This window comes from Mesoplodon mirus (genome assembly GCF_964341445.2).
Source record: "Mesoplodon mirus genome assembly, chromosome: 14".
In the NCBI taxonomy this organism is placed as follows: domain Eukaryota; kingdom Metazoa; phylum Chordata; class Mammalia; order Artiodactyla; family Ziphiidae; genus Mesoplodon; species Mesoplodon mirus.
In genome coordinates, this window is record NC_138990.1 from 14,124,055 (window position 1) to 14,150,590 (window position 26,536).

At 42.6% G+C, this 26,536-nt stretch overlaps 1 protein-coding gene across 1 annotated transcript in view; it reads left to right on the forward strand.

Moving 5' to 3' along the window:
• Positions 1–4,873: 4,873 nt before the first annotated feature.
• Positions 4,874–26,536, forward strand: part of BUB1 (BUB1 mitotic checkpoint serine/threonine kinase) — a 42,348-nt gene continuing 20,685 nt past the window's right edge. The window contains exons 1-16 of the mRNA XM_082642016.1: positions 4,874–4,982; positions 8,200–8,259; positions 8,340–8,478; positions 9,297–9,493; positions 12,411–12,454; positions 13,355–13,455; positions 14,948–15,000; positions 15,093–15,277; positions 16,501–16,652; positions 19,049–19,305; positions 20,884–20,942; positions 22,262–22,390; positions 22,487–22,597; positions 23,342–23,441; positions 24,411–24,492; positions 25,479–25,653. Of these exons, the coding sequence (XP_082498142.1) occupies positions 4,957–4,982; positions 8,200–8,259; positions 8,340–8,478; positions 9,297–9,493; positions 12,411–12,454; positions 13,355–13,455; positions 14,948–15,000; positions 15,093–15,277; positions 16,501–16,652; positions 19,049–19,305; positions 20,884–20,942; positions 22,262–22,390; positions 22,487–22,597; positions 23,342–23,441; positions 24,411–24,492; positions 25,479–25,653 (1,870 nt within the window). The 5' untranslated portion in view covers positions 4,874–4,956. The remainder of the gene's footprint in view (positions 4,983–8,199; positions 8,260–8,339; positions 8,479–9,296; positions 9,494–12,410; positions 12,455–13,354; positions 13,456–14,947; positions 15,001–15,092; positions 15,278–16,500; positions 16,653–19,048; positions 19,306–20,883; positions 20,943–22,261; positions 22,391–22,486; positions 22,598–23,341; positions 23,442–24,410; positions 24,493–25,478; positions 25,654–26,536) is intronic.

The following is a 26,536-nucleotide window of genomic DNA, read 5'->3' on the forward strand; positions in this document are numbered from 1 at the left end:
CCACCTAGGGGCTCTGCCCCAGGTCCTCTTTCTCCAGGTCCCAGCTGAGAGAACAGCCACTGTGTGGCCACACAGGCTCTTCGGGCTTCCAGCTGGAAAGGACCTGTGTAACTTCCACACACAATCCATGGGCCAAAGCAGTTCACTCCTGACTCTATGGGGGAAGGGAAGTACCGTCCAGGACATGCCCAGAAGGCCAACACCCCAAATAATCTGGGAGCAGCACTTGTGGCTACTAAATCTTGCCGAACATTTGGCTCACTGTCTGTCCCATAGGCAATATGCACTCTCTACTCCCCAAAGGAGACAACCAAACAAAGTCCCAGACTATCACAATATCAAGTCCAAGGCCCCTGGGGGACGCACAGCAGTCTCTGCATCAAGTCAGGATGTGGTACCTTTCGATTCAGAGACCTAAAGGCTAAAAAGATAAGTTACTAAGTAAGCTTCCAAGTCTATGTAGCTTCAGTGAGAAAAAAATCCTTTGTAGTTATAAGTCACGAAGATTTTGCTGGAGCTTTGTTTGCTACCCAACCATAACCTAACCCATCCTAGAAGATCCTGGAAGAATTTTGATGCTGAAATAAAACACCAAAGTGTGTGCAACTGGCTTAGAGACACTGAAGGGAGAGGGCAGTGAAGATGATATGAAACAAAGCTGGATGGAAGGACGTTCATGTTATGAAGTGGCGAACATCTGACAGCACTGTCACCAACAGATGACACGGCCTAATGAACTCATCACTTCAGAAGGAGATGCTGAAAACAGTGTTAGCACCGCACATTGGCTGCTACTGGTGATGTCGGACAAGTTATCATCAGAGATGAACTTAGGAAAGAAGTGGTTTCTACATTGGCTGCATATTAGATTAATTTAGGGTGGTTGGTTGGTTTGCTTTTTACTGCTCAGTGGCCCACTCAGCGGTCTCACCTGTGGACGCAGAGCCTTAGCCCTTGGATAAGCCCCGTCCTTCCCATTTTGCCACCGTTGCTAGGCGCCCTGAGAAGTTTCTCCCGTGTGATCATGAGCAGCTCCGCTGCCTCTCCCACTGGACACAGTCTGACTCCATGTGGAGCCCTGGGCTGCGACGAGAAGGTGCACGTGGGGAACGGAGCCTGGAGACACAGCTCCCTTTATTATCATGTCACTTTGTGAACAGGGCCCTCCAGCAGAGTTTGCAATGAGAAAACTCGGCAGCCTTTGCTGACTGCCTCTCTTACCCCAGCAGCTAGACAGGTGCCCAGGGATAGGGAGGGGGAAGATTCCAGAAACAGCCACCACGCTGTCCTCAGGAATACCCACCCCTCCAAACAGCCACAGCTTCATTACAGGATCACCCCCGATGTGCCTGCCTCCTTTTCTCCCCAGGATGGAGTCTTTGACAAATGGACTCCAACGGGCACACTCCAGCCCCACCAGGCACAAGTGACACATGCTGGGAATGCCCAGTGTGAACATGGACCAACGACACACTAAGGACTATCTCTGTATGTTGCATGCAGGGATCTCCATGACGAGCTGTTTAAAAAGCAAGGGAAGGGCTTCCCTGGTGGCGCAGTGGTTGAGAGTCCGCCTGCCGATGCAGGGGACGCGGGTTCGTGCCCCGGTCCGGGAAGGTCCCACATGCCACAGAGCTGCTGGGCCCGTGAGCCATGGCCGCTGAGCCTGCGTGTCCAGAGCCTGTGATCCGCAACGGGAGAGGCCACAACAGTGAGAGGCCCGTGTACGGCAAAAAAAAAAAAAAAAACAAGGGAAGAATGGTGTGTAAAATCTTCTACCTCTTGTGTAACAGGAAGAGTATGTGTGTGTGCACATTTACTTATATTTTCAAAAAGAAACAAGGATAAACCAAAAGCTAATGAACTGTATGAGCTGTTTGTATATTTTGGAGATTAATCCTTTGCCAGTTGCTTCATTTGCAAATATTTTCTCCCATTCTGAGGGTTATCTTTTCGTTCTGTTTATGGTTTCGTTTGCTGTGCAAAAGCTTTTAAGTTTCATTAGGTCCCATTTGTTTATTTTTGTTTTTATCTTCATTACTCTAGGCAGTGGAATTGAAAAAGATCTTGCTGCAATTTATGTCAAGGAGTGTTTTGCCTATGTTTTCCTCTGAGAGTTTTATAGTATCCGGCCTTACATTTAGGTCTTTAGTCCATTTGAGTTTATTTTTGTGTAAGGTGTTAGGGAGTGTTCTAATTTCATTCTTTTACATGTAGCTGTCCATGCTGAACAGCAGAAACTAATGCAACAATGTAAAGCAACTATACTCCAATAAAAATTAATTTTTAAAAAAGCCAATGAAAATTATTACCTATAAGAGGAGAGAGGGAATGAGGATGGAAGGTAAACTCTCTGAATATAACTTGTTTTATAATTTTTACTTTGAAGCTAGGTAAATGTTTTACATAATTTTAAAAAATTAAACCTAGGGCTTCCCTGGTGGCACAGTGGTTGAGAGTCTGCCTGCTGATGCAGGGGAGATGGGTTCGTGCCCTGGTCTGGGAAGATCCCACATGCCGCAGAGCAGCTGGGCCCGTGAGCCATGGCCACTGGGCCTGCGCGTCTGGGGCCTGCGCGTCCGGAGCCTGTGCTCCGCAACGGGAGAAGCCACAACAGTGAAAGGCCCACATACCGCAAAAAAAATAAAATAAAAAAATAAAATAAATTAAAAAATAAAAAATAATAAAATAAAAAATTAAACCTAATGGGAAAATAAAGTGGCCCCTAAAAAAGCAAACTGAAACAAATTTACTCAATTCTATTTCAAGTAGGTGGCATGATCACAAGAGAAAAACTATTCAACTAACTTTAAATTCATTACTTTGAACAGCCCACTAGGAATATAGCCCAAGAAGGGTAAAAAGAAATATAGAGAAATTTTATACTACATTTAATAGTCCTAGCAGCCGTAGTAATATTGATGTTATTTTGAAACTGTTTTGTGTACGCTGTAAAATAAAACAAATAATTAACTAGAGAAGTGGCATTAGATTCCAAGATCATTAACACAAAAAAAGCGACAAAACCAAAATCAAAGAAATGAAGGCAAAATCCTTAAGTTAAATCCTTACCTTAAATTTGAATTGGAGGGACTTCCCTGGTGGCGCAGTGGTTAAGAATCCGTCTGCCAATGCAGGGGACACGGGTTCTATGTCTGTATCTCCATCTCCCAGATAATACCGCTAGTTTCTTAAGGACAGGATCTGTTTCAGTAAGATAAGGTTGTAATTAGGTATAAATCCAATAGCAGTGGATGCCCAATCAGCGTTTCCTGATTGTTGGCTGACTGAGGTGCTATCACACACAAGCTGAAGACTTGAGTTAGTGAGACCTAAAAATGTGTTAATTCCTATAATGGTTAGCAGAACCTAAACCTGTCTAAGGACCCCGGAGTGAGCACCCTCTGAGTTAACAACCCCACAAACTGGATACTTGTGTAGATCCAAATTAATTAATTAACTCCCTGAAAGAAATTCTGGACTCTGAGAGCATCAGGATTTCCAAAAGCACCTAATTTTTTTTAGAAGGTATTTAACTTAAGGGCTCTAAGAGAGCAAAATATCCACACAGCTTCTCTAAAAGGAAGGTAATCACATGAATAGCTCTTTATATTTTACTTGCATTGTCAAGTGGCTCTTGAAAGAACCTTGAGAAGTAGAATGGGAAGTTACTAAAAGACCAAGGGGCAGAGAAGGTTAGGCTGACTGTTTTCCAACTCACTCTGAGGTAGGAAGCATCAGCGTATGACATATGTCTTCTTAGACATCTGGACTCCGTGACAAGGAGGTCTCTTCATTTTTGGTTTTCGAATCCATACGTCCTCGGTCTCCAGAGCTTCTAGTTCCACGGAAGATGATGACAACTTTCCGGCCGCCAATCTATACTCTATCCAAACTTCCGTTCTTTAATTACCAGTTGGATGCAGGAACAACTCCCAGTCCCTTGAGCCCTCATTTACTCTGTCCACACAGCCTTTCAGATCAGTTAAATCAAGCCTGGAGGTCTCCAAGGGTACCAACCCATCGCTTTCATTTGCCATGTATCAATATAATTTACATAACTAACCGTGAACTGCCTACCGACGTGCCCTCACGTTATAGCCACTAAGCTAAAAACCCACTTAGGTTCTTCCCTGGGCTTTTCATGACTCACTCCCTAGCACTCTGTCACAGCATTTTAGAGTCTGGAACCAAAATTTCACGGGCTTCAGCATCTAGGTTATTTCCTTACAGCAAGGACGCGGAACAGAAAACTGCGGGAAACCGGGAAGTGTGCCACTCGGCGGGGTTCCGTTTTCACCACACCTGCCTACCTCTTAAGCCAGAGGCAGGCATTTCCCCCAGGACTCTGCGACCTCAAACAAGTCTCGACTCTACAAACGGGATTAATTTTCCTTTTTCCATAAACCAGACATAACGATTCTGGTTTATTTATTTAAGTAAAGGATGGAAGAGGCACGACTGTCCGGACCCAAGGGCCGAGGCACAATTTTTTTCCACCTCAGGAACCTCAAGTTAGTTTTTTTTCTCCTACGATACCTTCCCTGGGATGATGCTTTAACCGTGTAACCACGTAAGCCAGTTGCAGCTTGGACAGCTAAGCCAGGTGCAGCTTGGACAGCTAAGGAAAAAAAACCCATTCCCTACTCCTGACCCAACCTAGAGCGCCCTCACCAGGCCGCACCCGGAATCCCAGCCCCCGCTCAAGACCCCGCGAGCTTTCGGTTCAACATGGCTGCGGGAAGCGAAAGGAGAGGCCTGCGCGCGGGATGGAGGCGGGGCTTGGTCTCCCGGCAACGGCCCCGGCGATTGGCCAGCCCTCTGCAGCCGAGGCCAATGGTTAGGCGCCTTGCAAACGCTCGGCGTGGCGACTGCGGCTGCGCGGGAGTTTCGAATCGGCGGCGGCTCCTCGCTGGCGGTGCAGGTGCAGCTGCTGCTGGCTCGCGTCCTCTAGCCATGGATAACCCGGAAAATGTTTTTCAGTAAGTGTGGGTCTGTGAGAGGGGAGGGGCGGGGGCGTGATCCCCAGCTGCCGGCAGCCAGGGGGCTGGGGTACCTGGGTTCGGGCCTGATGGTCTGCGGGTCCCCGGCCCGGCCCGCCCCAGACCTGCCTCCCTTTGCCCTTCCCAACCCCTTTCCTTGGCTCCGGAGTTTGTCCCCTCCCACCGTCACGCCACCCACCCCTACCCCATCCCAGCTGGGCTGTGGGCCACTAGGGAGCCGTGGAAAGGACCGCGCACCGTGTAGCCGGGACTCTCCGCTGAGACCCCGGCCCTGAGGCCGAGCTGCGGCTGGAGTGGCAGTTTGGGGGGATTTGGACGGTTCCTGAGGCCCTCAGCGCTCCTTGATTCTTTGTAAGGAATCCGCTCTGGGCAGATCGCCGCTGTGGAAGTAAAACGTCTAACCCAACAACAAAAAAAAACTTACATGTAGGTTTCATGAGAAACTTTCAAGCCACTCATTTTAAAATTCTGCGAAAGAGAGAGAACTTAAAATTGCTTTAACCCCTAATCCCACAGTCAGTTTTTAAAAGTCTTTGAATAATGTGCACTTTAAGGGGAAAAATGTTCCCTTATGTTTATCATCATTTATGTCAACCTGCTAACAATTTTTAAAATTCCTACGCCTTTGCTTTTTATTTGTATGACTTAGGTGATTTATCCAGACTGTTTCAAAAGCATTTAAAACACTTAAACCATATGCGACAGGAAGTAAAACTGGTTAGTTTTATCAGCACCGAGGTAATCTTAACTCTCTGGGGATCCGAAGACTCAGGTGGTTAAGTGCTGTCAAAACAAAAATTTGTTTGCCTTAAGACTTTTTCTTTAGCCCAGCCTGCAAAGGATTTCGATATTAGAGGCTCGTTTTCCCCCATTTTAAAAAAGAAGTCAGGTATTTCCGACCTTATTTTGACTTTTTATCTTTTAAAAATAAGTACTAATTTACATGGTTAAAAAAAGATTTAGAAAAGTGTTCACTGCGCTCTATACTTGACTGCTCTCCCACTCCCTCATATGTAACCATTTTTCTAGTTTATTTTTATATTTATTTTGCAAATATAAATATATTATAATAACATATGAGCATATCTATATACATATATGTACGCATGTGTACAATTCCTGCCTTTATTGCACATAAAATGTAGCGGAGTGTACACACTGCTTTTTTTGCTTAACACTATCCTTGGAGATTTCATTCTATCAATCCATAGATTCTTTTCTCATTCTTTTTTACAACTACATGATATTTCATGTACCACAATTGATCTAAAAAGTCCCCCATTGATGGATACTTGGGTTGTGGACAACATTTTGCTATTACAAATAGTGCCGCAGTGAAAAATCTTGTACACGTGACATTTTGCATATATCTGTCCTCTAGACTCCCAGAAGTGGGTTTGCTAGATCAAAAGTAAATCCATCTGGAATTTTGGTAGATCTTATTACCAATTGCCCTGGCAGGGACTGTGTACACTCCCACCTGCAAGCAAGTTGTAAGAGGGCCTGTTTCCTTTGATTCCCCTCTACACTTGTCACATTGTTGCAATCTGGTGGGTGAGAAGTTGTATCTCAGGGAGGTGAATTTCTCTTATGAGAGAGGTTGAGTATTTTTCTGTGGAATACCTTTTGTTCATTTCTTAAATTGGGTTGGGTTTGTTTTTTCCCCCCAACTTCTAGAAGCTCTGTTTGGTTATCCCAGTTTATCATTTCTCTTTTGACTCTGCTTCGTGTTTTGTTTTATTTGACATATAGAAACTTTTAATTTATATATAGTCGACTTCATCTAGCTTTTCTTTTGTGGCTTCTGGATTTTGAGTCATAAGAAACATTGATTTCATCTGTATCTTGAGGTAAAAGAGCTAGAAGATAGTATTACTTTCAAACCTTTTTCCCCTACCCCCGAAAAAAGTCATGTAACAAAAGTCATGTAGCATCTCTGATAGAAACCTAGGAGTGTTCCTTAGCTAGAAGACATTATTACTTTCAAACCTTTTTTCCCTACCCCCCGAAAAAAGTCATGTAACAAAAGTCATGTAGCATCTCTGATAGAAACCTAGGAGTGTTCCTTAGCTTGACTGTCTCTTACCCAGTGTGCAATCCTATCAGCAAGTCTCATTGTTTCCTTTTCCAAAACACCCAAATTCCACACTTACTGTTCCCACCATGGTCCACCCTGTCACTGGGGCTCTGCAGTAGCTTCCTAACTGGTTTCCGGCTTCTATTCTCATCCCCCACCCGCTTCTTCACTTGGAGAGACAGAATGCACATTTTAAAATGCAAATTAGATCTTGTCATCCCCACCCTTCTCCTAGCTCAGTGTACTTACATAGCTGCTTGGATCCCTGGCACCTATCAAATGTCACCCCCTCAGAGAGGCGGGCTTTCTTTCCCTGACCACTCTACCTAAAAATAGTAAGTCCTGTCACATTCTTACCCCTTCTCCCATCTTTTGAGGGCTTTTTCTTATGTGCTTAATGTCACCTGACAATATTTTACAGTTTTCTTTTTGTTTGTTTGTTTACCGCACTAGCACCTGGGGGCCCCTGGAGAACTTTGCTATGCTTGGTTGGTTTTTTTTAAGCTGTGGTTGGGTACACGGAGGTTGGGCCAAGCAAAGTTCTCAGGGAGCTATAGCCACTGACTTCTGAGCATTGCCATTGTGTGTTCTTCCTCAGGGACGTTGTGTTCCACTGAGGCCCAGAAAGCAAACTGGATCTGGAGGCCCTGATTAGTGGGACCCTGGGCTGTCGCGCACCCTTCACAAGCCCTCTTCAAGTCTTCCAGCCGAGCTCCTGAGCAGCAAGGGGAGGGGTCTGAGTCAGTGCCATGCCTGGGTCCCAACATTAGGAGGAGGGGCAGCAAACTTGTGGGTGCTGCCCCTGATGGTGGTGGTAGTGACATCGGGAATCAGTGAGAGGGGAAGGAGACTCTTGGGGATAGACCTGGGGACCTTCTTTTAGCTGCTTCTTTATAGGGCTACCTCAGGGGCCTTGCGTCTCACTTTCTTCTGAAGAAACACTGACTGCTTATGAGTTTTCTGACTTCTGAGGGAATGCTGTTTTCATTTTTATTATAGCATTGGAATTGATATTTAAGATTTCTATTTTAAGGTGTATAAATGATAAATATAAAATATATCTTTTGCTTTTAGGAAGTATTCCTAATAATCCCATGTACATATTTTTCTCTGCTCTAGAATGTTTGAAGCCCATATGCAGAGCTACAAGGGCGATGACCCACTTGGTGAATGGGAAAGGTTAGCATTTCATTTATTTTTTTTGTGTGTAAACTATATGTGCTGCCCTGAAAAATTAATATTATCCGTATTTTTTCTAGTTACATGCAATGGGTAGAAGAGAATTTTCCTGAGAATAAAGAATATATGACAACTTTATTAGAGCATCTAATGAAAGAATTTTTAGACAAGAAGAGATACCACAATGACCCAAGGTTCATCAATTATTGTTTAAAATTTGTAAGTATACTTTCAGATGTATAATCACATCTCTAGTCATGTTGTCCTTTTGTTTTTCACCCCAGATTTGAAGATCATTTTAGACTGTCTTTTACTCTGATACCTTATGTTTCATAAATTTTTTTAAGTTGTATGGCCAGAGACCCGTATTTTACAACCTTTTGGCTTCTGTACTCTGGAATCAGTGATTTAATTTTAAAATCCTCCTTCTCTGTGTATCAAGTCTGAAATGTGACAACACGAGGTAGAAACCATTAGATTAAAAGAAGGTTCGTCGGATGAGAAGCATGCTTGGGAAGGGGAGATAAGCAGGCACTCCCAGTGGGTTCCTGGGAGTAAATTAAATTCATTATGAATAATTAAGAAAATATTAACTCTCAGAAATGAAATTTAGTACTAAAAGGAGAAGGCCGCCTCAGGTTAGGCTGGGTCTCTTCAATCTTGAAATAAAGGCTTGGGGGCGTGATTTCTAGTAATAAAATCATGAATGGAATAGATAAAGTAAACAGGGATTTGTTCACTAAGTTTCCAAATATGAGGATTAGAGGTCTGTGGAGCTTGAGCAAGTATAACTTTATATACTATGTTACAGAACCTGCTGTCTTGGGAAATAATGTGGGTTATCTGGGGACATTGAATGTCAAGGAAAGGAATGAGCGTAACTTTGAGGCCTGCCATCAGAGGACCACACAGGCCTTCCCCTGCACAGTACATCCCGAAGCCTCCAGGAGGACGAACGCTGAGGGCTGGCTGGACCTGGCCACACTGAGACCGGCAGTGCCTTCGTTCTCACGTCTGTCTGCTTTGGATTTCTGCAGGCTGAGTGCAACAGTGACCTTCATCAGTTTTTTGAGTTTCTGTACAACCATGGGATTGGGACCCTGTCAGCTCCTCTGTACGTAGCCTGGGCTGGGCATCTGGAAGGCCAGGGGGAGCGGCAGCATGCCAGTGCCGTTTTTCGGAGAGGAATTCAGAATGAGGCCGAACCTAGAGAGCTGCTGCAGCAAGAGTACAGGTACTTCGGAAATAAAACTCCACGCAGTGCCTCTACCTTGAAATGCAACGTTTGCTCTTACAAGAGTTTTACTGTTATCTGCTTGTACAGGGAAATCCTTCTCATTGGGGAAAACGGGGGTATAGAGAACAGGGGAAAAGCTGCCCAGAAATATTACTGGTAACATTTTTGTGCACTTCGTTCCAGTATCTTTTCTGATGCCTATGTGTGTGCCTTAGTGTCTGTGTATTTTTTTTTTTTTTTTTTTTGGTGGTACGCGGGCCTCTCACTGTTGTGGCCTCTCCCGTTGTGGAGCACAGGCTCCGGACGCGCAGGCTCAGCGGCCACGGCTCACGGGCCCAGCTGCTCCGTGGCATGTGGGATCTTCCCAGACCAGGGCACGAACCCGTGTTCCCTGCATTGGCAGGCAGACTCTCAACCACTGCACCACCAGGGAAGCCCTAACTGTCATTTTTAAAATACTGGAGTTCCCTTCAAAAGTTTTATTTATTTATTTTCTTCTTTTTTTTTTTTTTTTTTTTTTTGTGGTACGCGGGCCTCTCACTGTTGTGGCCTCTCCCATTGCGGAGCACAGGCTCCGGACGCACAGGCCCAGCGGCCATGGCTCACGGGCCTAGCCGCTCCGCGGCATGTGGGATCTTCCCGGACCGGGGCACGAACCCATGTCCCCTGCATCGGCAGGCGGACTCTCAACCACTGCGCCACCAGGGAAGCCCAGTGTCTGTGTATTTTTATAGTAGACCGTACTGTATGTCTGGTTGTATGTACTGAGCTTTATACTGCTCTTAAGAAATTATGCACTTTTATACTGCTTATAAAGTGGTTGTGAAGTCTGTCGCAGAGCTGTGTCATAATTTAATTGTTCTCCAATGGAACATTAAAGTTGTTTCCAACATTTTGATTTTTATAAATAACAACATAATGAATATTTTAATGAATAACTTTGTTTTTCACAATTTTTAACTTTTTCAGTGATTTCACCTCATTTAGGGTGTTATTTATATATACCCTAATACAGAAAACTAAGGAAGCAGAAGAAACCCGTCAATTTTAGTTCGCATTTTTTTCTCCGCTTGTAATAGGGTTGCAGGCGTGTTTTACGTACATATGCAGCCCTGTGTCAGGGTCTTTTTTCTTCATCATAAAAGTATTTCCTATTATTATCTAGTTCCTTCTGATAGATTCTCAGAATTGAAACTATGGAGTCAAAGGGTGTATGAAGATTGTTCAGGCTTGTGGTACATGTAACCAAATTCCCTTCTCAAAAGGTGGTACAGGTTTCTGCTGTCTCTGTCTAGCAGCATAGAGACAGCTTGTCTCACTGCGCCCCTTGCCGGCTCTTAATACGCTCATTGTTTTCCACTTTGCTCCAGTGCGCATGCTCTTTTTAAACTTTATTATGAGAATTTTCAAGTATGCGTTAAAAAAAGAAAAGTTAATATAATGAACCTGCATTTACTTATCACTTGCTTTTAATAATTATTAATATTTGATCACGCTGTGCTGAAGGATTTTTTTTAATTAATTAATTTATTTATTTATATACTTTTGGCTGCACTGAGTCTTTGTTGCTGCACGCTGGCTTTCTATTTGTTGCAGTGCGCAGGCTTCTCATTGCGGTGGCTTCTCGTTGTGGAACACGGGCTCTAGGCATGCAGGCTCTAGATCGCAGGCTCAGTAGTTGTGGCACATGGGCTTAGTTGCTCCGCGGCACGTGGAATCTTCCCGGACCAGGGCTCGAACCTGCATCACCTGCTAACCACTGTGCCACCAGGGAAGTCCCTGTGCTAAAGGATTTAAAGCAGATCCAAAACAGCAAAATATTTTACCCTAAACACTTCCATAAACATCTCAAAAAGGTGATTTCTTACAGAACCTTACATCATTTTCACACCTAACAAAATGAATAGTAATTCTTTAATATCATCTAATTTTCAGCTATTCTTCATTATGTAAAATGTTTTTGTTTTCTGCCGTTTTTTTAAACCATTGGTTTGTTTGAATTGAGTCAAACAACATTGGCATTTGTCTGCATTTGGCTGTACATCTCTCAGTCTCTTCATACTGTGCACCCCTCCTCATATCACCCAAAAATGTTGGGCTTGGAGGTTGCATATTACTTGATAGGTTGATTAACATGCAAAGATGCATGAAATGACATGTTTAAGAAGTCCTCACAGCATGAACAGTAATATATCTGCTTTTTAAAATAGTTTTGTACTTTAACATCTTTCTTCAAACCATTGTACTTTTCATATGTTCCAGATGTAGAGAATGCCTAAAATAGAGAGTTCAAACACCCCATGTTGTAACATGTACATACTTGATACCCTCAGAAGGAGGGTATGTTTGTTATATGAATTTAAGAAATACTAACATAAACGAGGCGAAAGGAGGAATTTTTCTAATATTAAGTGTATTGGGTATGAAGACAATTCAGAATTTTTTTTTTTAATTTGAAGCAGCTCTATAATTCAGCTTTACATTCTCTCTTAACCTCAGTCTTTACTAGCTTATAGTAAGCTGTCTATCATGTTTATTTTTCACTTTTTTAAAAAATTAATTAATTTATTTTTGGCTGCTTTGGGTCTTCACTGCTGTGCGCAAGCTTTCTCTAGTTGCAGCGAGCAGGGGCTACTCTCCGTTGCGGTGGCTTCTCTTGTTGTGGAGCACAGGCTCTAGGCGCATGAGCTTCAGTAGTTGTGGCACGTGGGCTCAGTAGTTGTGGCGCACAGGCTTAGTTTCTCCATGGCACGTGGGATCATCCCAGACCAGGGCTCGAACCCGTGTCCCCTGCATTGGTAGGCAAGTTCTTAACCACTGTACCACCAGGGAAGTCCCTAGTTTTCACTTTAATATAATATATATTGAACTATAAATTATAATCTACATTGATGCCTTTATTGCTGTCTTTTAGGTTGTTTCAGACACGCCTCACCGAAACCCATTTGCCAACTCAAGGTAAGTAATGCTTTCTAAAATGTCCAAGACGTTGGTAATTTAGTCTGATTTTCACTACCTTTTTTTTGTTTTCCTTAAAAAACAAATCCATCCACTATTTCTTGATTATATTGTCTTAGATAACAGGGGTGGTGCTATGATAATAATAATGCCTGATAAATAGTAGAGCAGGGACTCTGTCATAGCACTTTAAAAGAAACCCCCCTCCAACACACACACACACACAAACTTGGTGATTTCATTGTATTTTTAGGATTTTTAAAAAATAAAAATAAAAATTGCCCCACATAGAGGACAATACCTACTCTGAAGTGAATCTGTTCTGAATTGAATCAAATGTGTTTAATGCAACTTTTAAAGAAATGTAGTTTTTTTTTTTTTTTTTTTTTAGAAATAACAGATTACATTCTAACATTAAGCATTGACTATCCTGTTGTTTAAAATAACTAGTGTTTACATGTCTTTCAGGGACTTTCTTGGGCATTTTGAATTGATTAGAAAGCTATCTCTACCATATTTCTCTTATTTATAAAGTATTTTAGTTGCATTTTCTTTTTTTTTTTTTGCTGTACGCGGGCCTCTCACTGTTGTGGCCTCTCCCGTTGCGGAGCACAGGCTCCGGACGCGCAGGCTCAGCGGCCATGGCTCACGGGCCCAGCCGCTCCGCGGCATGTGGGATCTTCCCAGACCGGGGCACGAACCCGTGTCCCCTGCATCGGCAGGCGGACTCTCAACCACTGCGCCACCAGGGAAGCCCGTTAGCTGCATTTTCTGAGACAGTGTAAATGAATTTATTTTTTAATGCTACTTATTGAAAGATCAAGGGAATGTATTTGTAATAATTTTATTTAATATGGTTTTACCCTTATTTCTTTTTATTTCATCTTTTTCCCCTCATAGCAAGAACCTCAGAACCTCTGCATAATGCTCAGGTTTTAAACCAACTGGTAACATCAAAATCCAATCCAGGAAATAACTCAGCCTGCATTTCTAAGAATCAGGTAATAATAATGATTGTAGTTCGTGTGGGAACTGGGAAGGGTATGGAACGGTCATCCAGCTGCCTTCCACAGCTACTTGGGCATCTCATTTCTTTGACCTTGTCTCCCAAGACTCTAACCTCCATGTCAGCCACCTGTGCCTGTGGCACCTTTCCGGGCCTGTCATCATCCACCACTGCTCACCTCAAATATTAAATTTAAAATAACTCACTGATCATAACTTCCTGCATTGTCTGACCTAGGGACCCCTGCTCCATGACCTCCTGTCTTCGCCTCCTCCCAGCAGCCTCTCTCCTCCTTTGTTCTGCGGGGCTCCCTTGCACAGGCCCAGGATTCCCTACCTTGGGTCACACCCACGTGGAGCCACCTGAGCCCACCTAAAACACTCCTGGCTTCGAACTGTAACCTCAGCCAGGGCTTTACTACTCCCCAGCAATTACGCTTCCAATTTCCCAGTTCACTTTTTATGTTTTACGTATCACTTATGTTTCCCATTTTACTCTCTAATGCCAAATTATAATGATTTTACACTTCTTTTTACTCTCCTCAAACTTGGGACCCGACTACCTCTAACCTCTTTCTCAGGAACTGGCAAAAATACTATTTCAGTGAAACAGCAGAAGCCATCAGATGATGTCTGTCCATTTCTGCCACCAACCAATAAATAACTTCACCTTTCCCTCCATTGCAGTGGGGCGAGGTGGCTCTCCTGCCCTGATGGCTTATCAGCATGTGAAAACGCTCTTTCCTTGCTTCCCAGTGTCTTTCCTCTTCACAGTACTGTTGCTCTTTCAAAGGTGGCTAAGGACCTCCCTTAAGCTAAATCCCATGGAAATGCCTCTGTTCGTAATACACATGTGCAGGTTTTATTAATGTAGCACATTCCTGATGTAGAATATGAATTTCCAACTTTGACAGATACTCAGATGATCCCAATTTACATCCTACTCATGTTTGCCAGTCTCATTGCTTCCTGTTGTCCCGACTGTAAGTTTCTAGGCAGCAGAGTTCGGTCTTGTTTACGGTCACTTCCCAGGACCTAGCTCGGGACATGACACGTATGAGATGTTCAGTAAATACTTGTCTAGTGAATGAATGCTAGCACTGGAGACTCCTCAACATAGAATAGTACCAGAAGAAAATTTTAGTGATTTGTTTTTAAATGTAGCTATTTGGAATGTTAAACTCATTACACCTAGGCGCTGTGGCTCAGCTCCTGGACTACGTATCAAAGGGAAATAAGTGCCCTTCTCGACTACCAAGCAGATATTTTAAAATCGCTTTCTTATCAGACTCTAGTTGCAAAAGTTATCATAAAAGTAATAATGCAAACCTAGGCTTCAGATATTAATTGTAACTTGAAAGAACACATACACATCTACTCGATGATTCAGAGACCCCTCAAGTGTTTTCATATTGTTGTGTGAAGTCATTTGGATGATAGACTCTTTCCAGATAAGTGAGTGCTTGTGTTTCTTTTCTGTCTTTCTAGGGTTCAGAACTTTCTGGAGTAACATCTTCAGCTTGTGGTAAAGAGTCGAATATGCAAGTACAATCACTGCATTCATCTATTGCTTAGTTTCCTTCAAGAGCTGCTTCAGTACACTGTTGTAAATAATGTATTTTCCCCGTTTTAGGGAACAAAGGGTGATCATGATTTCTAAATCAGGATATTCTGCACACCCACCTGTGGCAGCCAAAGCTGACGTGCAGCAGGTTGTCATGTACTGCAAGGAGAAGCTTATTCGTGGAGAGTCAGAGTTTTCCTTTGAAGAGCTGAGAGCCCAGAAATACAGTCAACGGAGAAAGCATGAGCAATGGGGTACTTACACTCTTACAGTCTGAGCTCTCCTAGGCCACTTAGCATAATCCTCATCTCTGAGTAATTACATTTTTAGCAGATAATTGACTAGACTGACAGAATCTGCAAGAAAAATGTCTCTAGCGCATCCTGTCAGGAGCCTGAAAATCTTCGTTTAATACTAGTGTAGCAACCCCATTTGTCCAAAGGCTAAATTGGTGTCTTTTGACAGCAAAACTCGGGGTTGAAACAGCACTAAAGGAGATAGATATCCACACCAGTGTTGCCTTAGCTTTTAGTGAAGTAGATATCTTTAACCTTTCAAATAATATCTGTACGGATTTGAACTTCTTTATCTAGCAGTTCTAAACCTCTGGGTCCGTTATTTGGACTGTGAAAGGATTAGGTTAGGAACTGGAGTTGAGATTTTTCAAGATCTGCAACTACTGTAAATGAGAGATTCAGGAGTCCTCTGATGACAGTGCCGTGTTCTTCATGGCTGTGCCGTACAGTGGATCAAGCTTCGCTCCCCAGGGAAAACTGCATGTTAGCACCAGGGTTGGCACTTACCTTTGCTGTAACAATGTGGACCTCAGAGGGAAATGAACCTCTGTCCTACTCAGGGCTTTTACACCATCTAAGTATTTGTGCTGTGCCCACTCTGTAGGCCACTTTTTGTTCATTCATCATTTCTCTTTTGGTTGACAACTGAGAGGACAGTCAGTTGACGCTCGTGGAGGACTCTTTTGTGCCTTGCACAGATGCTGAAGTCTGAGCTGGATGGTTTGATTTGTACGGGATGTGGTTATGTTAACCAGTTACTGGAAATGGGACCAAGAGCAGTGTACTTGAAACACTGACCATTCGGTGCACTTTACTCTTCTTCCTTCTTAGAAAGCACCTAGAGATTTAAATCTTTTAAAAACTGTTCCATTTTCAAATGATTTGCACAGTTCTACAAGCGGTGCTTAGTGTCATACCGTGCTCTTACCAAATCTTTTTGTTGCTCCTCCTGTAAATTTTTATAACTTACATGCCCTGAACTTAAAAGTAACTGCTAGGGGAAGGTAAAAATTATAACTGAAAAGTCATACATATTTCAGTTCTCATAACCTAATACACATGGAAAAGACTAGTAAAAACTTTGCCATCTTAAAAATAACCTTTTACTGATTTTGCATGGATTCCTCTGATGACCTGAATTTAAATTTCACATGCAAACCATATTTTCTCTTTTCCTAAAGTTAATGAAGACAGGCATTATATGAAAAGGAAAGAAGCAAATGCTTTTGAAGAACAACTATTAAAACAGAAAATGGATGAGCTTCATAAGAAGTTGCACCAAGTGGTGGAGACATCACATGAGAACCTGCCTTCTTCCCAGGGGAGGTCTGAGGTGTGTGTGCGCCTTGCCGACGCTTCCCATGCCCAGTACAGGGGTCTCTGTTTCTATTTGTCCTCTGTGTGCTCTATTTTTAGAGTTAATTCTGATGTTAATTTAGTTACTAGCTTTCTGAATTATTTTCCCCCCAACAATGGGGGAAAAGACAATCCAACACATTTCCAGCGACAGCAGAGGTCACACTTAAAGAGCCAAGAATCAGAATGACACTGGGCTTCTCAACACCAACCCAGAAAGGTGTTCAAAATGTAGAATGAGAAAGGAAGTTACAGAACAGAATGTGTAGTGTGTGTGTGTGTGTAGGCACATACTTATGTACTTATGTATTAGCGTATATAATCCTTTTTCTGATTTTGGGGGTGTGTGTACAATGACTGTGTTATTTCATGAAAATTCAAATATAATGATTTCTTTAGTTTGTGTTGAGAAGCCAGCACGCACCTGCAAGAATGGGTCTCAGGACCTGTTTTTTCTACAGACTTACTGTGGCCACATTCCTGCTTTCAGCTCCACCTTCACGTCCATCCTGAGATGTGTTCAAATTTCTGAACTTCTCTGGAGATCAGCCTCCTCCAGCCGTTGTTTTAGGTGTTAGGATTCCTTTACTGTCATTTTGGTGAGGTTTCGGGAGGACGTGGATGATAAAGCACGTGTTTAAGCCACTGTCTTTAACCAGAAGCCTCTGTTTATGAACTTATTTCTGTATATGAGTGGTATAAGGATATATTTGCCAAATGGATCTCCATTTGGCCCTAAATCATTTACTTACCAGCTCAGCCTTTCCCTATTGGTTTAAAATATCTTATCACATACTAAATTTTTAGGGTATAAGATCCATTTCTAAAATAGCTGTCTCTTTGTTTTAGTCAATAGGTTTCTTCTTCATCATTCCATATTGTGTGTTTACTATAGCATTGTTGTATGTTTTGATACCTGGTGGAGAAAGTCTGATTATTATTTTTTAATGTATTTCTTCAGAAATGAATATTTTGTTTATTTTTAATCTTTACTAATTTGATAGGTGAGAAAATGGTATATAGGTCATTTTTAATTATCTTTTTTGATGACTAGTGAGAATAAACTTTTTATATTTTGTCCATTTGTCTGTGAAATAACTATTCTTGCCCTAGATATTTGGTGCTTTTCTTAACAATTTGTGAGAATACTTTTCTATGGTGAGAAGTTAACTCTTTGTCTTTTTTTTTTAAGATTTATTTATCATTTTATTTGTTTTGAGCTGCGTTGGGTCTTAGTCGCGGCATGCAGGATCTTTCCTTGTGGCGCATGAGCTTCTCCCTCGTTTTGGTGTGCTGGTTTTCCTCTTCTCTAGTTGTGGCTTGCAAGCTCCAGGGCATGTGGGCTCTGTAGTTTGTGGCATGCGGGCTCTAGTTGAGGTGTGCAAGCTCAGTAGCTGTGGCGAGCGGGCTTAGGTGCCCGCTTAGTTCCCTGACCAGGGATTGAACCCACATCCCCTGCATTGCAAGGTAGGTTCTTTACCACTGGACCACCAGGGAAGTCCCACTCTTTGTCTTTTAACTTGGTAGCATAGGAGTGTATATGTACAGTCTAAGTACATGTGAGTAGAAAAGCAAAGATTTCCAGTTAAGGGCCCGTGTCCTTCCCGCTGTGAGCCAAGCTTTTGTGGCAGTTAGTGCAGTTTATGGTCATGTTTCCTACCCAGTAAAGAGAAAGTGGTTACTAAGGGTATTTTAATAGAAGGAACACCATTACGAGCATTCGGTAACATTGACTTAGTCTTTTCCCAAAATTAAGTAAAGAGACATGTGCCAGTTCTTAAATACTAATGAATGGCCAGGGCTGGTATTTTATTTTATTTTATTTTTTAAATTTAAAAAAAAATTATTTATTTTATTTACTTATTTTTGGCTGCACTGGGTCTTCGGTTCTGCGCCTGTGCTTTCTCTAGTTGCGGCGAGCGGGGGTGCTCTTCACTGCAGTGCGTGGGCTTCTCATTGCAGTGGCTTCTCTTGTTGCGGAGCAAGGCTCTAGGTGCGCAGGCTTCAGCAGTTGTGGCACACGGGCTTAGCTGCTCCGCGGCATGTGGGATCCTTCCAGACCACGGCTCGAACCCGTGTCCCCTGCACTGGCAGGCGGATTCTTAACCACTGCGCCACCAGGGAAGCCCCGGGGCTGGTATTTTAGTGGTTAGAAGTATGACGGTTGAGTGTGTGGTTAAAAAGCTACAGAAGCATCCACCACGTCGAGTGGCCTTTGTTCATTTCAGAATACCTGGAGGGGTAAGGAGCTGGCTCAGGAGGAAAGGAATCTACTGAAGAAGACAGGCGCCATTCTTTGAAAAGCTGTAATACCTAATTAGTAGCAGTCTGGACCTCATGGCTTTGTTTTTGTTTGTTTGCTTACCGTGAAAGGTCAGTCCAGCATGTATGGGGCCACACACAGGCTCCCCGCAGGGACTGAGAGCTCCGAGTCTTCCAGCTGTCCATCAGCAGACCTCAGAGAATGCAGGAGAGACACCCGGAGAGGCATCTGTTGTTCCTCTTATGGCAAATGCTGTCACCGCTGCTTTGGTGTCCCCAGCCATCATCCAGAGTGTAGCTCCCCAGGTTCCTCTGGCAGCCCAGCCAGTGACAGATGCCATGTTTACGGTGGCCAGCAAAGATGCCAGGTAAGCCAAAGGTAGCCCTAGAGATGATAGTGATCTGAATGGTGTCTGACGGCTTCTTTACGTGACCTGCAATATCAAGAGCAATGTGTAAATGATAGATGGGTCTTGTTTTTTCAAAATAATTTTTAGCTGGGCATGTAGTGGAAAAAACAAGTTACCAAAACATTAGCCCCCAATTTTTTTTTTTGCGGTACACGGGCCTCTCACTGCTGTGGCCTCTACTGCTGAGGAGCACAGGCTCCGGACGCACAGGCTCAGCGGCCATGGTTCACGGCCCCAGCCGCTCCGCAGCATGTGGGATCTTCCCGGACCGGGGCACGAACCCGCGTCCCCTGCATCGGCAGGCGGACTCTCAACCACTGCGCCACCAGGGAAGCCCACTCTCTCTTTTTTAAACATAAAAATTTTATTGATCTATTAGAAAAAACAAAAGCTACAATGTAACTCACACCCTCAGCTTGGGCTGAACCCCTTGGCACAGATTATGGTTCTTAAGTACTGGTTCTCCTCAATGTCCAAGGTTAACTTTTACCAATGATTTCTCCTGGAAATAAGATTTAAAACGATCATGCTTTTTCAGCCACATTAGGACAATAATTCAGACCTGTGTCCTGTATCAAACCATGTATGTAAAAAGAGGACTGTTGTGTGGGGCTGTGACTTCATTAGTTCTTCGTAGTTAATTTATGCAACAATAAGATGGTCACCGCAGCAGCAATGACAGGCCCCCGGAGACGTGATGCGTGTCCAGCTGAACCTTATAAAGTTATGAAACTCTCTAACCTAATGAGCATTCAGATCATTCAGAAGCCTTTCAGACTGACCCTGACCTTGGCCTAGGCAAGGGACTGAAAGGACCCCCCCATCGTGCTCTCAGTGGCCTAGACTGCTGACCACGACAGAGAAAGGGCACCTTTCTCTGGTATCTCATATAAAACTCACGTTTTTATGACAGTTTAATAGGGGATTTGTAAGATTAAAAGTGCTTTGCACTTTTTACTTTATACCCTCATAGGGTCCATTAAGGGAAGCAGCGTTAAATAGACAGATGAGGTCCACTATCACGACTGTACTTAAAATAAACTGTGATGTAAGTGTCTCACGTACCACTTTTTCCCCTCTTGATAACTGCTGAAGTCTAGAGGACAATGCACTGTGGCTACCTGCCCATCACGAGAGAGGTGGCCCCTGTGGCGAAGGCGCCAGCGCTTCCCCACGTCACAGCTCAGGAGAGTGGTGCCGGGCGGCAGGCCCAGAGCTGGGGGTTAGCCCTTTAGCCTGTGTAATAAATGGGATCGTTTGAACCAGGGAAGCCCTTATCCTGCCCTACCTCATGTATGAATGATTATCGGGTGTTAAAGTACAGAATCACTATGTCAAGCAAACGTGAATTCCTGGCCTTTATCTGTAAGAATTATTGTCCTCGAAAGGAAATGAAAGAAAACATAAAACATCTTATTCACTTACACTGTAGACCTAGGCAGCCCCATCTGTGCTTTAACAACAGGCTTGTAATTTCTGACATTTTTTACTGTTCTTTCTTGAGAGTTAGCGTGTCTCAAGAGTTTTCTCTTCCAGGTGTATGAATAAAAGTGCTCATGAATTCAAGCCGCAGAGTGGAGCAGAGATAAAAGAAGGTAATGTTTAACTATTGATATAATACATTGGTGTCTAAGCTGTTTGCCCAGACTCGTCCGGGTCGCTCAAGGGTCTGTTTGGTGGCTGCAGTTCATGAAGGCTTCAGGCCTTAATGAACCTGGGTGTCAGCTTTCCCGTTCTTAGAAGGCAGGGGCTCGTTAAACCCCAAACCATTTCAAATAAAGGTAGAAATTCACTTGACAGTCACATCTTCTTAGTTGGAATCCTTTGGAAACTTGATTTGTGAAAACTTCCCTATTAAATTTCTCAGCGGATTTTAATCTAAAACCAGTCATCTTTAATATGTTGTGAAGATGGAAAGGTGATTAAAAGTTTAATTAGGAGTGTTATACTTCTGTTCGGTACTGCTTTGTTAGAGGTATTTGCATAAAAGTAAGTTTTATAAATAAAATAAGACCCCTGGATTGGGTCTTCATTCCCCCCACTCCTTCAGGTACTGTGCCATCCTTTCCAATGACAGTTTAGTGGGAGCTGAGCTACTTGAAAAAGCAGTGACACCTACATTTAACCAGGACCTAACTGAGCACTAGTAGAAGCCAGGCACTGTTCTACGTAATGAGAGATGCAGTCGTGAACAGAAAGGACAGAAATCCCCACCCGCAAAGAGGGGAAAGGAAGTGTGGCTGTTCGGGGAGTGGAGAGGGCCCAGGGGTTGAAATTTCAGGGGCAACTGGGAAAGACCCTCACAAAGAAGGTGATATCTGGGTAGAGACCTGACGGGGGAAGGGGCCCACGCAGCCCTTGGAAACCTGGTTCAGGTGGAGGGAGCAGCAAGGGCAGAGCCCTCAGGCAGGAATATCCCTGCACTGTTTGGAGCACAGCAGAGCGGCCAGTGGCCGCAGGGAGCAGGGGAGGAGGAGGAAGGTGAGGTGGGAGCCGAGAGGCTCAGGCTGTGCAGGGCCGTGTACACCATGGTTTGGGCCCGGCTGAGGGAGATGGAAAGCCAATCCTAAGATATACAACGTCACTATTAACTACTTCTTGGGTATAGTGGAGCAAAGAGGGCTATTCATGACCAGTCTGCTAATTTGATATGATCTTAGATCAAGCCACTTAATCTCTTTGAGCTTTTATTTCCTTTTCTGTAAACGGATACTTCTTGCCTTGCCTACCTCGTGGGACTATTATAAAGAGAAAAATGAAAGATATGAAAGCATTATAGTAATGGAAGTCCTTAGTGAGGATTATCAAGAATAATAAAAATGTATAATAAGTATAATAAGTTTCTTAAATTGTGCCTTCTAAACTATTCTGATTTCTCTACTGATGCTACATTTTGTCCCCATTTCTTTAATAGGGTGTGAAACACAGAAGGTTGTTAACACAAGTTCTTTTCACACAACTCCTAACACATCACTGGGACTGGTTCAGGCAACGCCATCCAAAGTGCAGCCGTCACCCACCGTGCACACAAAAGAAGCATTAGGTATGTAAGGCCTTTTGTTTGAATGTGTAGCATCCGACAACAAATTAATGAAAGCTCTTTTGCAGCCATGTTTACCATTCTTTCTATTCTTTTAAGGTTTCATCATGAATATGTTTCAGGCTCCTACCCTTCCTGATGTTTCTGATGACAAAGATGAATGGCCATCTCTAGGTCAAAATGAAGATGCATTTGAAGCCCAGTTTCAAAGTAATAACAGATTGTTTAATAGCTCCTAAGTGGATAGCGTTGTGGGTGGTTGCCCACAGAAATAGCAAGGATTATACAAGAAGTGGTCCTGCCCTTGGTTAGCTTTTCACATAAGGGCATGGAGTTTGTGAAATAAAAAACACAATGTTGTTTGGCAAGGTACTCAATGTGTGCCCTAGACTTGGTTTGTTTCTTAAAAAATAATAAATAGTAAGTGCTAAAGAAGAACAAAATCCGCAAGGGTAGGAATGTCCAGGAAGGGCTGAGTAGTTGAGGGATACTTGAGCCTTGCCCAGCAGGGGAATGTTCGGGCTGGAGTGTTGGGAGCCAGGACTAGCCCACCTTTGTCTAGAGTCAGAGGATTTGTGCTGGAAGCCAGAGAGGGATCACGATGAAGGTAAATATAGAGCTAAGAGCTTAGTTCCTCCTTGTAGGAAAGCAAAGACGTGGAGAGCTTTATTCAGTGTCAGTGACCACAGCAGTGTGTTAGGAGAACGGCGAACGCTGCTTTATGTGTGGCAGGAGCTTGAGCTCGGAGGCTCTCGTGCTAACCCTTGTGACCATAGTTAGTCCCTTCATGTCACTGCAGAGTGACTTACCTCATTGCCTAGTATTTCAAAAACTGACATCAGTTGTTTTCTGTAAGCTCTTATTCCATTTTCTTATTTGTAGTTGAAGTTGCACCTAAAGGATAGTGTTTTTGGCCTATTTTAATAATTAACTGCAATTTTTTTACCCTTGCAGAAAATGCAGCGTCTTCTGGGGCTTGGGGAGTCAATAAGATTATCTCTTCTCTTTCCTCTGCTTTTCCTGTGTTCGAAGATGGAAACAAAGAAAATTATGGGTAAAGAAATATCTGGTTAAGATAACACTGGGGGAGATGCATATTGCCATAGTGACAGGGACAGTGTGGAGATCCCTCCAGGAGTCCAGGTGGTGAGCTGGTGAGAGAACAGGACCTGCCGATCAAATGGCCTGGGCCCCAGCCCCAGCTCTGCCACAGATGAGCCTTTTGACCACATGACCGGGAGATAGCTGCTGAAGTTCTTTTCCAGATCTGCAGAGTTCTGGGGGATTACAAGAAAGTAGTCCTTCCATAACAAAAGTATTTGTTACAAAAGGAAACCATATGGTTATAAATCATCAGAGAACCAAGGGATCCTATAGATTTGAAATTGTATTAGCTGTAAATGAATTCACCAGTACAGGTATCCATACATGCTCTGTATATATTTGCAGGATTGATAAAGTAGAAAAGGAAATGGCTTATATTGGGTCACACTGCAGAGAACATTTGTTTTAAGGCTGAGCCCCATCAGGGTAGAGTAGGGTAGCACCAGGAAGTTTCACCATTAATAATTTAAACCGTGAAAGAGAGGTGTGAACTAAAGGTATGGTGTAGAAGAGATTCATGTTGTGTAGCTAGACCAAGCACTGGGAATAAGAAATAAAACGTATGGCATCCATGCCATTCTGTTGACCACGGCCCTAACTATTTTTTTGTCCTTAAAACTTAAAACTCAAAAAAAATTAAAATTAAAATTAAATTTTTTTTTTTTAAAAACCAACTTAAAACTCAGTGTAATAGAGAGTTCTGTATTTTCCACCCTCGCTTAAGTAACTGTAGATCTACTTTTATATACATAGTCAAGTTAATTCAACCTGCACTCAGTTTTGCTGTAACAGTAAGAAATATGTGTATAAATATTAACTAAATAGGAAAAGGGGAGAATGTTTAACACTCTAACTTAAGTGGTAGAATTTATTTCCTTAGCATATTTTGCTGTTTGTAATTTTGCAAATCTTTCCTTAGATTACCACAGCCTAAAAATAAGCCCACAGGAGCCAGGACCTTTGGAGAACGCTCGATGTGGAGGTTCCCTTCAAAACCACATGTAAGTAAATCTCTGCTTCATCCATGAAATGGGTCCCGCAACCCTTTTCTTTTCATTTTACCAAATGCTTGTGCCAGTCAAATGAGGTGGTGTATTTAAAAAACTGTGCTGAAAAAATAAAATATTATGTGAAAATTAAGTTTTATAGAACATTATTCTATAATTATTTGCAAATCTGTTATGCACCACACATTAAGATAGATATAGAAACTGAAAAATGAGTTTGATATGATCCTTGCCCTCTAAGAGCCTTCCCTTTAGACAGGAGGAACCAGTGGGGGCATGTATATTTTTCCTAGACCTAAGAAGTTTGATACAGGCTATATGGGAACTCTGTATTATCTTTATAATTCCTCTGTAAATCTAGACTTTTCAAATTAAAAAAAAAAAAAAAAAAAGTAGGGACTTGCCTGGTGGTCCAGTGGTAAAGAATCCGCCTTACAAGGCAGGGGACACGGGTTCAATCCCTGGTCAGGGAACTAAGATCCCACATGCCACAGGGCAACTGAGCTCGCGGGCCTCAACTAGACAGCCTGCATGCCACAAGCTACAGAGCGCACGCGCCCTGGAGCCTGCGTGCCACAACTAGAGAAGAGAAAACCCTCATGCCACAACTAGAGAGAAGCCTGCGTGCCGCAATGAAGATCCCGTGTGCCGCAACTAAGACCTGAAGCAACCAAAAATAAATAGTAAAATAAATGATAAATCTTTAAAAAAAAAAAAAGAAAGTAAAAATTGGTAAACAAAATGTGACTCTTGCATATGATATAACTCCACTGGAGTGTGTTAAAGATGAAGTGTCCCAGTTCTGGGGAAAAGAACAGACCCACGATGTCCTTGGCTCTGTGTTAGCCAGGGGTTACATCCATTTCTTCGAAAAAATTAAAATTCCTCATTTTTTTGAATCTTAAAAAGTATTAATGTGTTAAATTTCATCTATGAAACAAGGAGATTGCTGCTTTTTTTCCATTCGTCTTTCGTTGTAGGAAGTACCTCACACTGACGAGTTTTTGGATGATTCAACCGTGTGGGGTGTCCGCTGCAACAAAACCCTGGCGCCCAGTCCCAAGAGCCCGGGAGACTTTACGTCTGCTGCACAGCTGGCATCTACGCCCTTCCACAGACTTCCAGTGGATTCAGTTCACCCTCTAGAAGATAAAGGTGTGCCTTACACTATCTTAGTGGCTTCTGCCAACTTCAGTTCTTTTTCTTCCAGTTTTCTTTTGGAAGATTTGAAAATCATAAAGAGGAAACTTAAAATCCATTCACTGTATTATTACATATATGGTTTTTGGTTTTGGCATAATGTCTTTCTAAAGGCTATGTGCATTTTAAAAGTTTAATAACTTAGATTATAGGTAGAATGGGAGAAAAATCTATAGAAGCATTTAAAGGCAAAGATACAAAGTCCAACCCATTTGTATGGGATTATAGCTTTATTTCATGATGTACAACAAACAAAATAGCCACTACAGACAGACTTGAATGTTAAAAATATGAACATTTTATTTTCTAATTTGATAAGAGTAACAAACAACAAATTTTAATCCTTGATATGTATCTACAAATTTTACTACTTTAGAGATGTAGCCAAGTACTATACTCAGAAAATCATATTAAAAAATTTTTAGTGATCTGATAAAACTCAGAGATGGTCCTTATTTTCCCCAAACATAACATTCTCATATCAAAGATCTTTATACATATGAACTGAAGCTTAATGAATGACACAGTTATTGAATACAGATAATTATTACCTATTAAACACCATCCTGCAAAATAAATACAGGCATACCTTGTTTTATTGCACTTTACTGCACTTCACAGATACTGGATTTTTTTAACAAATTGAAGGTGTGTGGCAGCCCTGTGTCAAGCAGCCTACTGGCACCATTTTTCCAGAAGCATTTACTCACTTTGTGTCTGAGTCACATTTTAGTAATTCTCGCAATATTTCAAACTTTTCCTTATTGTTATATTTGTTATGGTGATCTGTTGTCAGGGGTCTTTGATGTTTATATTGTAACTGTTTTGGGGTGCCACG